Below are 15397 nucleotides of genomic sequence, written 5' to 3' on the forward strand. Positions count from 1 at the left end.
TGCATGTGCTTTGTTTCTATGTTGAAATTTTTTGAAACTCAGGCTTGAACATTAAGATAGATAGTACTATACAACTTCTTAACTTGTTTTAGGCACTTTTTACTGCTGTAATGCATGGGCTCTCTCTGGCTGTGTACTCTGGCTTCTTCCCACAGTCCAAAGATGTAGCTTATGGGGTTAGGTTAACTGGTGATTCAAAACTGCCCTTTGGTGTGAATGCAAATGCTTGTCCTTCCATGTTAGACTGGCGATCTGTCCAGGTTGTACTGCCCTATGGTAGCTGGTATAGGCCCCAAAACTGCTACCCCACAATCCTGATAAGGATAAGTGGAAGAGGATGGATGATTGCAAAGGAATCAGTTGTTAATTATTGTAGCCAGTATTTTTTTCAGAAGAAAACATTTCTTGAGTGGAAAGCCCCCCCCCCCCCCCCCCCCCCCCCCCACACACACACACACACACACACATGCAAATTAAAGACAGAAGCACAGGACTGCCCAGTACAGTTGCAAGAAGAGCACTTGGTCTAATCTTTGTGCCATCTTTTCTTTGTTGCAGGATCTTGATGAAGAAATGCCTCAGCAAGGCTCAGAAGCCATGCATTCTTCTTCAGTGCAAGATTTTGAAGAGGTAACATTGACCTAGGACAGATTTTAATGAATGTTTCTCATGCACGATGTGTACCTTACGCTATTTGCCGATAGTGAAATGGTCTATTCATCCTCTTGAGTGATGCATTTTTAGTAACTGTCAGATTACTGTTCTTTTGTCTTCATTCTCTATCTGTTACACACGAAGACTGAGACCAGCCAGATTCAGAAGACTGTGAGCTGCCTAAAGCCGCAACCAAACAGCTTTCCAAACAATGATCTGGACCTGAAACATCCAGAGCCTGAAAGGGTAAATATAATCCAGTGTACCACTTAATGAACTAATAATTTAATCTATCATCATTCTTTATGGATGCTGTGTGTGTGTGTGTTTGGCAGTCACCTGGGTGTGATGTGATTTACATGGACCGTGGCTTGTAGGTCCTTTTCATTGTTTCAAAGTGCAAGTCTGGATAACATCTGAGTGTGTGTGTGTGTGTTAACCACCCAAATGTGACTTAGGAGGACCACACTGTTATTGGGGGACTCCGTCAAAGTTTGCTTCATGGTGACATCACTCTGGTTTTAGGAGGGGTCTTCTCGTATGTCTTGACAGTTTGACCTACAGCATGCAGAGCTGACTGCATGTGCTTTGTTTCTATGTGGTTTGAAACTCAGGCTTGAACATTAAGATAGATAGTACTATACAACTTAACTTGTTTTAGGCACTTTTTACTGCTGGTAGTGCATGGGCTCTCTCGCTGTGTACTCTGGCTTCTTCCCACAGTCCAAAGATGTAGCTTATGGGGTTAGGTTAACTGGTGATTCAAAACTGCCCTTTGGTGTGAATGCAAATGCTTGTCCTTCCATGTTAGACTGGTGATCTGTCCAGGTTGTACTGCCCTATGGTAGCTGGTATAGGCCCCAAAACTGCTACCCCACAATCCTGATAAGGATAAGTGGAAGAGGATGGATGATTGCAAAGGAATCAGTTGTTAACTATTGTAGCCAGTATTTTTTTCAGAAGAAAACATTTCTTGAGTGGAAAGCCCCCCCCCCCCCCCCCCCCCACACACACACACACACACACACACATGCAAATTAAAGACAGAAGCACAGGCCTGCCCAGTACAGTTGCAAGAAGAGCACTTGGTCTAATCTTTGTGCCATCTTTTCTTTGTTGCAGGATCTTGATGAAGAAATGCCTCAGCAAGGCTCAGAAGCCATGCATTCTTCTTCAGTGCAAGATTTTGAAGAGGTAACATTGACTTAGGACAGATTTTAATGAATGTTTCTCATGCACGATGTGTACCTTACGCTATTTGCCGATAGTGAAATGGTCTATTCATCCTCTTGAGTGATGCATTTTTAGTAACTGTCAGATTACTGTTCTTTTGTCTTCATTCTCTATCTGTTACACACGAAGACTGAGACCAGCCAGATTCAGAAGACTGTGAGCTGCCTAAAGCCGCAACCAAACAGCTTTCCAAACAATGATCTGGACCTGAAACATCCAGAGCCTGAAAGGGTAAATATAATCCAGTGTACCACTTAATGAACTAATAATTTAATCTATCATCATTCTTTATGGATGCTGTGTGTGTGTGTGTTTGGCAGTCACCTGGGTGTGATGTGATTTACATGGACCGTGGCTTGTAGGTCCTTTTCATTGTTTCAAAGTGCAAGTCTGGATAACATCTGAGTGTGTGTGTGTGTGTGTTAACCACCCAAATGTGACTTAGGAGGACCACACTGTTATTGGGGGACTCCGTCAAAGTTTGCTTCATGGTGACATCACTCTGGTTTTAGGAGGGGTCTTCTCGTATGTCTTGACAGTTTGACCTACAGCATGCAGAGCTGACTGCATGTGCTTTGTTTCTATGTTGAAATTTTTTGAAACTCAGGCTTGAACATTAAGATAGATAGTACTATACAACTTCTTAACTTGTTTTAGGCACTTTTTACTGCTGTAATGCATGGGCTCTCTCTGGCTGTGTACTCTGGCTTCTTCCCACAGTCCAAAGATGTAGCTTATGGGGTTAGGTTAACTGGTGATTCAAAACTGCCCTTTGGTGTGAATGCAAATGCTTGTCCTTCCATGTTAGACTGGCGATCTGTCCAGGTTGTACTGCCCTATGGTAGCTGGTATAGGCCCCAAAACTGCTACCCCACAATCCTGATAAGGATAAGTGGAAGAGGATGGATGATTGCAAAGGAATCAGTTGTTAATTATTGTAGCCAGTATTTTTTTCAGAAGAAAACATTTCTTGAGTGGAAAGCCCCCCCCCCCCCCCCCCCCCCCCCCACACACACACACACACACACACATGCAAATTAAAGACAGAAGCACAGGACTGCCCAGTACAGTTGCAAGAAGAGCACTTGGTCTAATCTTTGTGCCATCTTTTCTTTGTTGCAGGATCTTGATGAAGAAATGCCTCAGCAAGGCTCAGAAGCCATGCATTCTTCTTCAGTGCAAGATTTTGAAGAGGTAACATTGACCTAGGACAGATTTTAATGAATGTTTCTCATGCACGATGTGTACCTTACGCTATTTGCCGATAGTGAAATGGTCTATTCATCCTCTTGAGTGATGCATTTTTAGTAACTGTCAGATTACTGTTCTTTTGTCTTCATTCTCTATCTGTTACACACGAAGACTGAGACCAGCCAGATTCAGAAGACTGTGAGCTGCCTAAAGCCGCAACCAAACAGCTTTCCAAACAATGATCTGGACCTGAAACATCCAGAGCCTGAAAGGGTAAATATAATCCAGTGTACCACTTAATGAACTAATAATTTAATCTATCATCATTCTTTATGGATGCTGTGTGTGTGTGTGTTTGGCAGTCACCTGGGTGTGATGTGATTTACATGGACCGTGGCTTGTAGGTCCTTTTCATTGTTTCAAAGTGCAAGTCTGGATAACATCTGAGTGTGTGTGTGTGTGTTAACCACCCAAATGTGACTTAGGAGGACCACACTGTTATTGGGGGACTCCGTCAAAGTTTGCTTCATGGTGACATCACTCTGGTTTTAGGAGGGGTCTTCTCGTATGTCTTGACAGTTTGACCTACAGCATGCAGAGCTGACTGCATGTGCTTTGTTTCTATGTTGAAATTTTTTGAAACTCAGGCTTGAACATTAAGATAGATAGTACTATACAACTTCTTAACTTGTTTTAGGCACTTTTTACTGCTGTAATGCATGGGCTCTCTCTGGCTGTGTACTCTGGCTTCTTCCCACAGTCCAAAGATGTAGCTTATGGGGTTAGGTTAACTGGTGATTCAAAACTGCCCTTTGGTGTGAATGCAAATGCTTGTCCTTCCATGTTAGACTGGCGATCTGTCCAGGTTGTACTGCCCTATGGTAGCTGGTATAGGCCCCAAAACTGCTACCCCACAATCCTGATAAGGATAAGTGGAAGAGGATGGATGATTGCAAAGGAATCAGTTGTTAATTATTGTAGCCAGTATTTTTTTCAGAAGAAAACATTTCTTGAGTGGAAAGCCCCCCCCCCCCCCCCCCCCCCCACACACACACACACACACACACACACACACACATGCAAATTAAAGACAGAAGCACAGGACTGCCCAGTACAGTTGCAAGAAGAGCACTTGGTCTAATCTTTGTGCCATCTTTTCTTTGTTGCAGGATCTTGATGAAGAAATGCCTCAGCAAGGCTCAGAAGCCATGCATTCTTCTTCAGTGCAAGATTTTGAAGAGGTAACATTGACCTAGGACAGATTTTAATGAATGTTTCTCATGCACGATGTGTACCTTACGCTATTTGCCGATAGTGAAATGGTCTATTCATCCTCTTGAGTGATGCATTTTTAGTAACTGTCAGATTACTGTTCTTTTGTCTTCATTCTCTATCTGTTACACACGAAGACTGAGACCAGCCAGATTCAGAAGACTGTGAGCTGCCTAAAGCCACAACCAAACAGCTTTCCAAACAATGATCTGGACCTGAAACATCCAGAGCCTGAAAGGGTAAATATAATCCAGTGTACCACTTAATGAACTAATAATTTAATCTATCATCATTCTTTATGGATGCTGTGTGTGTGTGTGTTTGGCAGTCACCTGGGTGTGATGTGATTTACATGGACCGTGGCTTGTAGGTCCTTTTCATTGTTTCAAAGTGCAAGTCTGGATAACATCTGAGTGTGTGTGTGTGTGTGTGTGTGTGTTAACCACCCAAATGTGACTTAGGAGGACCACACTGTTATTGGGGGACTCCGTCAAAGTTTGCTTCATGGTGACATCACTCTGGTTTTAGGAGGGGTCTTCTCGTATGTCTTGACAGTTTGACCTACAGCATGCAGAGCTGACTGCATGTGCTTTGTTTCTATGTTGAAATTTTTTGAAACTCAGGCTTGAACATTAAGATAGATAGTACTATACAACTTCTTAACTTGTTTTAGGCACTTTTTACTGCTGTAATGCATGGGCTCTCTCTGGCTGTGTACTCTGGCTTCTTCCCACAGTCCAAAGATGTAGCTTATGGGGTTAGGTTAACTGGTGATTCAAAACTGCCCTTTGGTGTGAATGCAAATGCTTGTCCTTCCATGTTAGACTGGCGATCTGTCCAGGTTGTACTGCCCTATGGTAGCTGGTATAGGCCCCAAAACTGCTACCCCACAATCCTGATAAGGATAAGTGGAAGAGGATGGATGATTGCAAAGGAATCAGTTGTTAATTATTGTAGCCAGTATTTTTTTCAGAAGAAAACATTTCTTGAGTGGAAAGCCCCCCCCCCCCCCCCCCCCCCCCCACACACACACACACACACACACATGCAAATTAAAGACAGAAGCACAGGACTGCCCAGTACAGTTGCAAGAAGAGCACTTGGTCTAATCTTTGTGCCATCTTTTCTTTGTTGCAGGATCTTGATGAAGAAATGCCTCAGCAAGGCTCAGAAGCCATGCATTCTTCTTCAGTGCAAGATTTTGAAGAGGTAACATTGACCTAGGACAGATTTTAATGAATGTTTCTCATGCACGATGTGTACCTTACGCTATTTGCCGATAGTGAAATGGTCTATTCATCCTCTTGAGTGATGCATTTTTAGTAACTGTCAGATTACTGTTCTTTTGTCTTCATTCTCTATCTGTTACACACGAAGACTGAGACCAGCCAGATTCAGAAGACTGTGAGCTGCCTAAAGCCGCAACCAAACAGCTTTCCAAACAATGATCTGGACCTGAAACATCCAGAGCCTGAAAGGGTAAATATAATCCAGTGTACCACTTAATGAACTAATAATTTAATCTATCATCATTCTTTATGGATGCTGTGTGTGTGTTTGTGTTTGGCAGTCACCTGGGTGTGATGTGATTTACATGGACTGTGGCTTGTAGGTCCTTTTCATTGTTTCAAAGTGCAAGTCTGGATAACATCTGAGTGTGTGTGTGTGTGTGTGTGTGTGTTAACCACCCAAATGTGACTTAGGAGGACCACACTGTTATTGGGAGACTCTGTCAAAGTTTGCTTCATGGTGACATCACTCTGGTTTTAGGAGGGGTCTTCTCGTATGTCTTGACAGTTTGACCTACAGCATGCAGAACTGACTACATGTGCTTTGTTTCTATGTGGTTTGAAACTCAGGCTTGAACATTAAGATAGATAGTACTATACAACTTAACTTGTTTTAGGCACTTTTTACTGCTGGTAGTGCATGGGCTCTCTCGCTGTGTACTCTGGCTTCTTCCCACAGTCCAAAGATGTAGCTTATGGGGTTAGGTTAACTGGTGATTCAAAACTGCCCTTTGGTGTGAATGCAAATGCTTGTCCTTCCATGTTAGACTGGTGATCTGTCCAGGTTGTACTGCCCTATGGTAGCTGGTATAGGCCCCAAAACTGCTACCCCACAATCCTGATAAGGATAAGTGGAAGAGGATGGATGATTGCAAAGGAATCAGTTGTTAATTATTGTAGCCAGTATTTTTTTCAGAAGAAAACATTTCTTGAGTGGAAAGCCCCCCCCCCCCCCCCCCCCCACACACACACACACACATGCAAATTAAAGACAGAAGCACAGGACTGCCCAGTACAGTTGCAAGAAGAGCACTTGGTCTAATCTTTGTGCCATCTTTTCTTTGTTGCAGGATCTTGATGAAGAAATGCCTCAGCAAGGCTCAGAAGCCATGCATTCTTCTTCAGTGCAAGATTTTGAAGAGGTAACATTGACCTAGGACAGATTTTAATGAATGTTTCTCATGCACGATGTGTACCTTACGCTATTTGCCAATAGTGAAATGGTCTATTCATCCTCTTGAGTGATGCATTTTTAGTAACTGTCAGATTACTGTTCTTTTGTCTTCATTCTCTATCTGTTACACACGAAGACTGAGACCAGCCAGATTCAGAAGACTGTGAGCTGCCTAAAGCCACAACCAAACAGCTTTCCAAACAATGATCTGGACCTGAAACATCCAGAGCCTGAAAGGGTAAATATAATCCAGTGTACCACTTAATGAACTAATAATTTAATCTATCATCATTCTTTATGGATGCTGTGTGTGTGTGTGTGTTTGGCAGTCACCTGGGTGTGATGTGATTTACATGGACGAAGTTTATTAGTTGATATCTGCAACTGAATTGAAAACACACCTTTCCAACTGTCCAAAACAAATAAATGTTGCAATATTTTGCTAACAGTGTCACAATCATCGTCTGGTGTGCACAACAATATCATCTTTGGACAAGTGCATTCAGTGTGTGGGACCGGTTTCCTCCCTCAAGTGGCTTGGCTTTAAGTGCAAAGGTGAGACATTTAGTGAATAGGTACAGTGTATAGTAAAAAGCATTAATAGAGTTCAACAAGTTAAGACGTGCTGAAATGAACACTGCTCCCTTTTTAATTAATGGGTGGTCACGTCTAATTAAAGAAATGCAGTATTACCTCATTGGTGCAGGACCTTGTAAAAATGGTATACTTGGGATTGTCCTCAATTCCCCATTCCATAACATAAACTGCTCAAAATAATAAAGGGAACACTTAAACAATGCGATGTTACTCCAAGTCAGTCACACTTCTGTGAAATCAAACTGTTCACTTAGGAAGTAACACTGACAACCAGTTTCACATGCTGTTTTGCAAATAGAGTAGACAACAAGTGGAAATTATAGTCAATTCACCATAATAAAGGACTGGTTCTGCAGGTGGTGACCACAGACCACTTCTCAGCACCTATGCTTTCTGGCTGATGTTATGGTCACTTTTGAATGCTGGCGGTGATTTCATTTTAGTGGTAGCATGAGACAGTCTACAACCCACACAAGGGGCTCAGGTAGTGCAGCTCATCTAGCGTAGCACATCAATGTGAGCTGTGGCAAGAAGGTTTGCTGTGTCTGTTAGTGTAGTGTCCAGAGCATGGAGGTGCTACCTGGATGTGGAGTAGGCCATAGGAGGGCAACAACCCAGCAGCAGGACCGCTACCTCCACCTTTGTGCAAGGAGGAACAAGAGGAGCCCTGCAAAATGACCTCAAACAGGCCACAAATGTGCATCTGTCTGCTCAAATGGTCAGAAACTGACTTCATGAGGGTGACTTGAGGGTCCAGCATCCACAGGTGGGGATTGAGCTTGCAGTCCAACACCATGCAGGATGTTTGGCATTTGCCAGAAAACACAAAGTTTGGCAACTTCAGCACGGGCACCCTATGCTCCTCACAGCTGAAAGGAGGTTCAAACTGAGCACGTGACAGTCTGGAGATGCCGTGGGGAATGTTCTGCTGCCTGCAACATCCTCCAGCATGATCATATTGGCAGTGGGTCAGTAATGGTGAGGGGTGGCATTTCTGTGCCTGCCAGAGAGCCTGACTGTCATTGGGTAACAAGATGAGGTCCTCGGACCCTTTGTGAGACCACATGCTGGTGCATTTGGCCCTGGGGTCCACCTAATGCGAGACGACACTGGGCCTCATGTGGCTGGAGTATGTCAGCAGTTCCTCCATGACAAAGGCATTGATGCTATGGACTGGCCCGCCTGTTCCCCAGACCTGAATCCAATTGAGCACATCTGGGACATCATGTCTCACTCCATCCACCACAAACTGTCCAGGGGTTGGCAGATGCTTTAGTCCAGGTCTTGGAGGAGATCCTTCAGGAGACCATCCGCCACCTCATCCCGAGCATGCCCAGGCATTGTAGGGAAGTCGTACAGGCATCTGGAGGCCACACACATTCAACTACACACTTTCATGCCACTCAACTACCTAAAGAACAAAGTATTTAATAAGAATAATTCCTTCATTCACATCTGGGATGTCCTTTTTTGGGGGGGGGAGGGGGATTAGCAGTGTATGTGTAGTCATTAAAATATCCTTAATGTGAACAGTTTTGTTTTTTTTTGTTTTTTCAGCATTTGACATTACTGCAATGCTTTGACAAAAAACTACTTCACTTAAATAGAACTGCAAAGCTAAATTAAGTCTATCAAAATGTGTTTCAGTTTGTTTAGGGGTCTGGCACAAATCTTGCCTTGCAAAATTGGCAAATCAGAATTGCCACCAGTCAACACAGGTGTGTATCCCATTCATATTTGGCTTGACTTTTTTTCAGTTTATTTTTTACCTGTCTAAAGTATTGATCAATTAAAAAAACTTTTGTTCTTACATTCCAGAAAGAAGAAATTTCTGAATATTCAGGGGAGGATGGATTGCCACATTCAGTTCTGGATCAAATATCAAGCGATGATGATGGCAACCACAGCATATCAGAAGAAGAATATGTGCCAGATTCAGAGTCATATGATGAAGATTCAGATGAAGACATCTCATTATTGCCAAGCACATCAAAAGGTCTGCTATGCCAAGATGACATCTCCAAAGCGCATGAACAATCAGATTCAACGAATTTAATCCACAACTTGACAAAGGACAAGCCACAAGATAAAAGTGAGCTTTGCGAAACTGAATCAGAAAAAATGACTTTAAGTAAAAGAAATTACTGCTATTTTTGTGGCAAACCACAAGCTAAAATTTCCCGCCACCTGAAAACGCACAAAACGGCTCCTGATGTTGTGCATGCATTTTCCCTGCCTAGAGACTCAAACGAGCGTAAAAGTCTGTTAGAGAAATTGAGAAATAAGGGAAATTTTAAGCATAATGCTGCAGTTTTGCATGGTGGAGTGGGACCACTGAAAGTGAAGAGAAGACCCAAGATTAAAGCAGTAGAGGGAAAGTTTGCTCATTGCTTTTATTGTCAAGGGATGTATGGTCGCAAGGATCTTTGGAGACATGTCCGCAGATGTCCTAACAAACCAAAAGATGACACGGATAAAGAACCTGGAAGAACCAAAGTACTCGGCCTGGCTTTAACTCTGGAGTCTCAGTGTTATCCGCAGGTGTCAAGTGGAGTCTGGAAGGTTCTTGCTGTTATGAAACAAGATGAGATTGCCTCAGCTGTGCGAAATGACTTTACTGTTATTCAGTTTGCCCAGTCCCTCTACAATAAACATGGACAAGACCCTACAAAGTATGATTATATACGACAGAAGCTTCGTGAAGCGGGACGTTTGTTGTTGTGTCTGCGCACAGAATTCTCAGTGCATAACATGGAAGAAGCTATTAAGCCTGCTAATTTCCAGAGAGTTGTGCAAGCAGTAAAGAAAGTTTCAGGTTTTGATGAAGAGACACTGTCATACAAAACTCCAAGCCTTGCGCTGAAACTGGGACATACACTGCATAAAATGTCTGACATTATCCATTGTCGTGCCCTCATGACAGAGGATGAAGCCCTAATCAAGTCCACTGATGCGTTCAAGAAGTTGTATGTCTCCAAATGGTCTGAGATGGTGTCTCACCGTGCCTTGAACACATTGAGTGAGGCAAAGTTTAACAAGCCATCAACATTGCCCTTTACAGAAGATGTTCGGATTCTCCATCACTACCTTCAAAAATCTGCAGAAAGTGCCTTTTGCAGCTTGGAGAACGAAGCCACAGCTCAGAATTATGCCCAACTTGCACAAGTTACACTCTCACAAATCATTGTGTTCAACCGAAGACGTTCTGGAGAGGTTTCAAAGATGCGCCTCAAAAGTTTTCTTGAAAGAGACAAAACAGCACTCCACACAGATGTTGCCATGGGGCTCTCAGAAATGGAACAGAGACTCTGTAACTATTTCTGTAGAATAGAAATAATGGGAAAAAGGGACAGAAATGTTCCAGTTCTGCTAACACCAAGCATGCTGGATGCTCTGTCACTACTGGTTAGTAGGAGGCCTGACTGTGGTATTTGTGCCACTAATATCTACCTCTTTGCAAGACCCCGATCAATGAGTCATTACAGAGGAATGGACTCCTTGCGTGTTCATGCACACCAGTGTGGAGCAAAGCAGCCTGAGTATCTAAGATCGACACAGCTCAGAAAACATGTTGCCACACTCTCACAAGTCCTTAATTTGAAAAACAACGAACTTGATCAGGTTGCAGATTTCCTGGGTCATGATATCCGCGTTCACCGCGAATTCTACAGATTACCAGTTCCCACAACACAGCTGGCCAAGATTTCCAAACTGCTTTTAACACTGGAAAAAGGACAACTTTCCCAGATCCAGGGGAAATCACTGGATGAGATCAAAATAGAAGGTTTGTATTGAAAGGAGCAAATATTAGGGCAGTAGTTGAATATTATGCTTTATCAACCGAATTAAAACCTAAAAGCACAGACCATTCTGTTAAATGTCCATGATTTAAGGTTCTTGAAGTCTATTGTTTCATCACTTTGCAACATTTGGCAAACTGCAGAGTGGTGGCCTTAAATAGTAAAACTATGTACTATAATTTCCAGTATTTGTTCTGTATTTTGTCATATCTCGTTGTTAATGTGAGGTTTTTGGGGGGTTTGTGTTTGGTTTTTTGGGGGGGTTTTCCCACAATTTCTCAGATGAAATTGCATTAAGTGATGCTGAAACAAAGGACAGTGAGAGTGAATCAGATGATGATGACACAGCACTCACAATGTTGGCGTGTGGCACCAGTGAGCCTGTACATGCAGTAGCTGATTCCACAAACACAGCGCAGCTCCAAGACACTGTAGATTGTGGTAAGTTACCACTAGCTTGGTTTCTGTGGATAAAATGTTTGTTACAAATATTAAAACTTAATCAAATTGTGTAATCAGCAGATGAAGGACCACTCACAATGCCTGCAGCAAGTGAGACTGCTGCTCCCTCTGAAGGTAAGGGGTGCAGTTGGTTCTCTAAGCTTATTATTGTTTCATCACTTTGCAACATATGGCAAACTGCAGAGTGGTGGCAAAAAGTCACTTGGATGAGTGACAAAATGTTTCTCCCACTGAAAACGCTACGTCCAGATTAACAGAATCAACGTTTTGGGATTTACTTACCTGGATGATTGAGCATGCATCAAGAGACTTTTATTCAACTTTTTATTCAGTCTTTTATTCACAGCGGAACACTAAATGTCTCATTTTAGAAATTTGATAAATTTTCAAAGAGAATTTTAGCTCGTTTTGATATTGATGGTAGCAACACATTTCAGAAGTTAGTACAGGGTAGCATCCATTCTTTTAACCACCAAATGTTTTTTGTTTTTTTTGTTTGGTTTTTTGTTTGTTTTAACTACTACTACTTTATATATCTTCCAGAGAAAAATGCTGCTCAATCCCACAATTCCCGAAGAGCTCCCAAAAACATGTGGTCCAAGGCTGAGGTTGCTGCAGTGATGAGGCATTTTAAAGACCACATAAACAAAGGGAAACTAGCCACCAAAAATGAATGCAGTCATTGCAAATTGGTAGAAGATCCGGTGTTGGCAGGAAGAACAGTTCAAAACATAAGAGATTTTGTAAGAAACAGAGGATTAACTGCAAAAAGGCAGAAAAAAATGAACTAAAATAACTGTTTAGAGAGCTGTGGTTTTACATCTTGGTCAGATTGCCAATTGTTGTTAACACTGATGTTCTGTTTAAAGAAAAAAAAGTTCTTGTTAAATACAGAAGTAGTTTGTATTTCATAATTTTTACATTTAATTTATTTAGGGTTTTTTTTGACGGGTTATATTTAAAATAAAAAATTATAAATGCATATTTTCTCCCCTTAATATTTACCTTTAAACTATTAAAATTCATTTTAAATGTTTTTAATTTTTCTGTTTTCTATATTTTTATATTTCTGTGGGAAGCGTGGGCATTTTTGTCCATAGATTTCTTTTTTTATTTATGGTTAAAATTAATGTTCAGATCCAAGAACACTAATAAAATGATGTTCCAGTAATCCTGTGTCCTGTCAGATGTGTATTCATGGTAATGATGAGCTATTTACATATTACATCATTGTCCCTTTAAAGACCCAATATTGTTTTTTTTGGACCTCATAAAACACATTGTTGTCAAGTGGACAATGTCTCCAGAAAACACAATAGAGTCTGGTTGGTGTGTATCAGTGTATCTAGACTTCTATAGGGAGTGTATGAGGTCTGAAGTGACCCAAATTTTTTTCAGATTTTTTCGAACACTTTAACCTCGCTCCCTTGGCTCTAAGTCCTTTCAAAAGGGTAGTCCACTTAAACCACCACCGGGCGGATTGACGTAGTATAGTCCCGCCATACCACATAGACCCGTATGTGTGTGTGTGTGTGTGTGTGTGACCTCCTGCTCACCAAAAGGGTCATAAAAGCAGGAAGCTTACAACAGAAGAAACAGATCTGTCAGATAGGATGTATCTACAATAAAACCTCCCCCAGCACAGAGTGGCTAGAGAGGTGGTCAGGATCAAAGGAATGTCTTGATCCCATAGATTGAACTCAGACTTACAAATTTAAGAAGCCCAATGACAACATTTGACAATTAGACTTAACAGGAAGATTTACAAGACAGTAGTGAGACCTGCTTTGTTGTATAGTTTAGTGATGGTGCCACTGAGAAAAACACATGATTCTGAGGATTTCTGTTAGGCATAAACAGGACAACAGGATGAAAAATCAGTAAATCAGCTGAGAGGCAAGGTAGAGAGGGTCTTGACATGTACATAGGAGGGATAGTGGATGTATTCAAGAAAGTTGGAGCTACCAGGCAGATTCCGTTCTGAAGTAAGATATGAAGAGGGTGGTGTGATAGAAGAAGAAGAAGATGACGACAATATATCCTGTAAGTATAAATTATATTATATATATTGTATTTTTATGTAAAGTAATGCTTCCTTATGCGTGCATTGAGTTAAAGATTTTTTTTTTATTTCCCGAGAGAACAAGTGTGGGAACACTTGGCTTTAATTAAAAAAGGACTGTTGTTACATAACATAACTGAACCACATTCTAATGTGAGCAGTTTACATCGTGTCATTTCATAGTTTACCATCTCAAAACAGGAAAAAGATTGTAAAGACTACAGTTGTCACATCTTTGCTTAATTACAGCCCATAATAGGTGAACATGCAACTGGTTTTTAGCAACACTGGATTTCTGGCTGATGGCCACATTTTGTACCTTCTTTTTTTTTTTAAAGCTTGCGATGTCTCAGCAGCTGCACTCAGACTACATGTTGGATCCTTGCCTGTTTCTGCTTCTGCACAAGCACTTAGACAGCAAATCTAGAGACATTTATATGCTGCACATGCTGAGAAAACCTGAAGATGTGACTACCTCGCATACTTGAATTCCTACATTCCTAACCAGTCAAATTAAACCATAATTCAGTCTAAAGGCCACCTAATATGAGTGCATTATCTTCCTAGCATTAAATAAGTTATTTAAGGACTGACTTAGAGACATAAAAATTTAAGGAAAAAACTGACCAAATATTCCACACATATGCCGTCTCAAAATTATAACTTCTGTGTTTCGCTTCAATTAAAGGAATAATTTGGGGTTGAGATCAGGAGTCTGCAGCACTGTCATGCTAACAGACAATAGTGTTCAGCTGTTACATACGAATTCCATTCAATCAAGTCTACATCTATATTGTTTAGTATAGTTGGAACTCCTGAACCTGACTCACCGTTACTGACCTGCATACAGTATATCTTGCAACAAAGGAATCAGAGGAAAACAATGCTACAGAATATCATGAAAGATTCAGATTAGGTGGTAAAACACCAGAAAACAGGGACACCACTGCAGCGCACTGAAGGCTGATTTATGGCTCTCAGTTGGTATCTGTTTGCATGGTGTGTGCAGTGAGAAGGCCAGAGAGTGTATAAAAGATAGTTGTAGGTACTGGATCTGCAATGTGAAACCAATGCAAGTCCTTTAAATGTGTATTCTACCCCAGCAGGGGATAGCAGCTGTTGAAATGAAAAGTCTGATTTCATAAAATTCTGTAGAAAATAATACATCAGGTTCCATGCACCTTGACACCAGTAAATGGATAACTTTATAACCATAAAGTCATCCCTACTTTCAAGTCTGACTCAATCCGACACTGTTCACTTTGGAAATTATGTCCACTGTTAATATTTAGAAGGACAAAAAGAAGGGCACGCCTAAGATTGGGCATTTCTTGTGATTGACAGGTTGCTACCATATGGGCATGCAGTGTCCTTGGTTTTTCTGTCATATCCGCCCATCTCTCATCACATCTGGTTTCAAAACAGTGAGATGACATTGAAGAAGATGCTAAGCTTGAGGTTTTGTATCTGGGTCTTACTAGTGTAATAGTAGTGTCATGGGAGCAACATCTATCTTTCATGTACAATCGATGTCATTATACTGAGCCCAAATGCAAATTTGTGCAAAGATTTGCCACAGGTTAAAAGGCAAATACAACAGTATAGCATGTTCATCTGCAAAGGTGAATGCGGCACAAACACACTACCAAGCAGTACCATACTG

General features: G+C 41.5%; 1 protein-coding gene across 1 annotated transcript; it reads left to right on the forward strand.

Moving 5' to 3' along the window:
- Positions 1–6953: 6953 nt before the first annotated feature.
- LOC143415075 (uncharacterized) lies at positions 6954–12843 on the forward strand. Its single transcript, XM_076880437.1, has 7 exons — positions 6954–7051; positions 7263–7368; positions 9058–9128; positions 9229–11194; positions 11493–11651; positions 11733–11786; positions 12216–12843. Exons 4-7 carry the CDS (start codon positions 9532–9534, stop codon positions 12461–12463), a joined length of 2124 nt encoding a protein of 707 aa, XP_076736552.1. The 5' UTR covers positions 6954–7051; positions 7263–7368; positions 9058–9128; positions 9229–9531; the 3' UTR covers positions 12464–12843.
- The last annotated feature ends 2554 nt before the right edge of the window (positions 12844–15397 follow it).

This window comes from Maylandia zebra, linkage group LG23, assembly GCF_041146795.1.
Source record: "Maylandia zebra isolate NMK-2024a linkage group LG23, Mzebra_GT3a, whole genome shotgun sequence".
Classification (NCBI taxonomy): domain Eukaryota; kingdom Metazoa; phylum Chordata; class Actinopteri; order Cichliformes; family Cichlidae; genus Maylandia; species Maylandia zebra.

Coding starts and splice junctions, on each gene's coding strand:
- LOC143415075 (XM_076880437.1), top strand. CDS start 9,532: ATGACTTTAAGTAAAAGAAATTACTGCTATTTTTGTGGCAAACCACAA. Junction 11,195..11,492: donor GGATGAGATCAAAATAGAAG/GTTTGTATTGAA, acceptor ACAATTTCTCAG/ATGAAATTGCATTAAGTGAT. Junction 11,787..12,215: donor GACTGCTGCTCCCTCTGAAG/GTAAGGGGTGCA, acceptor TATATCTTCCAG/AGAAAAATGCTGCTCAATCC.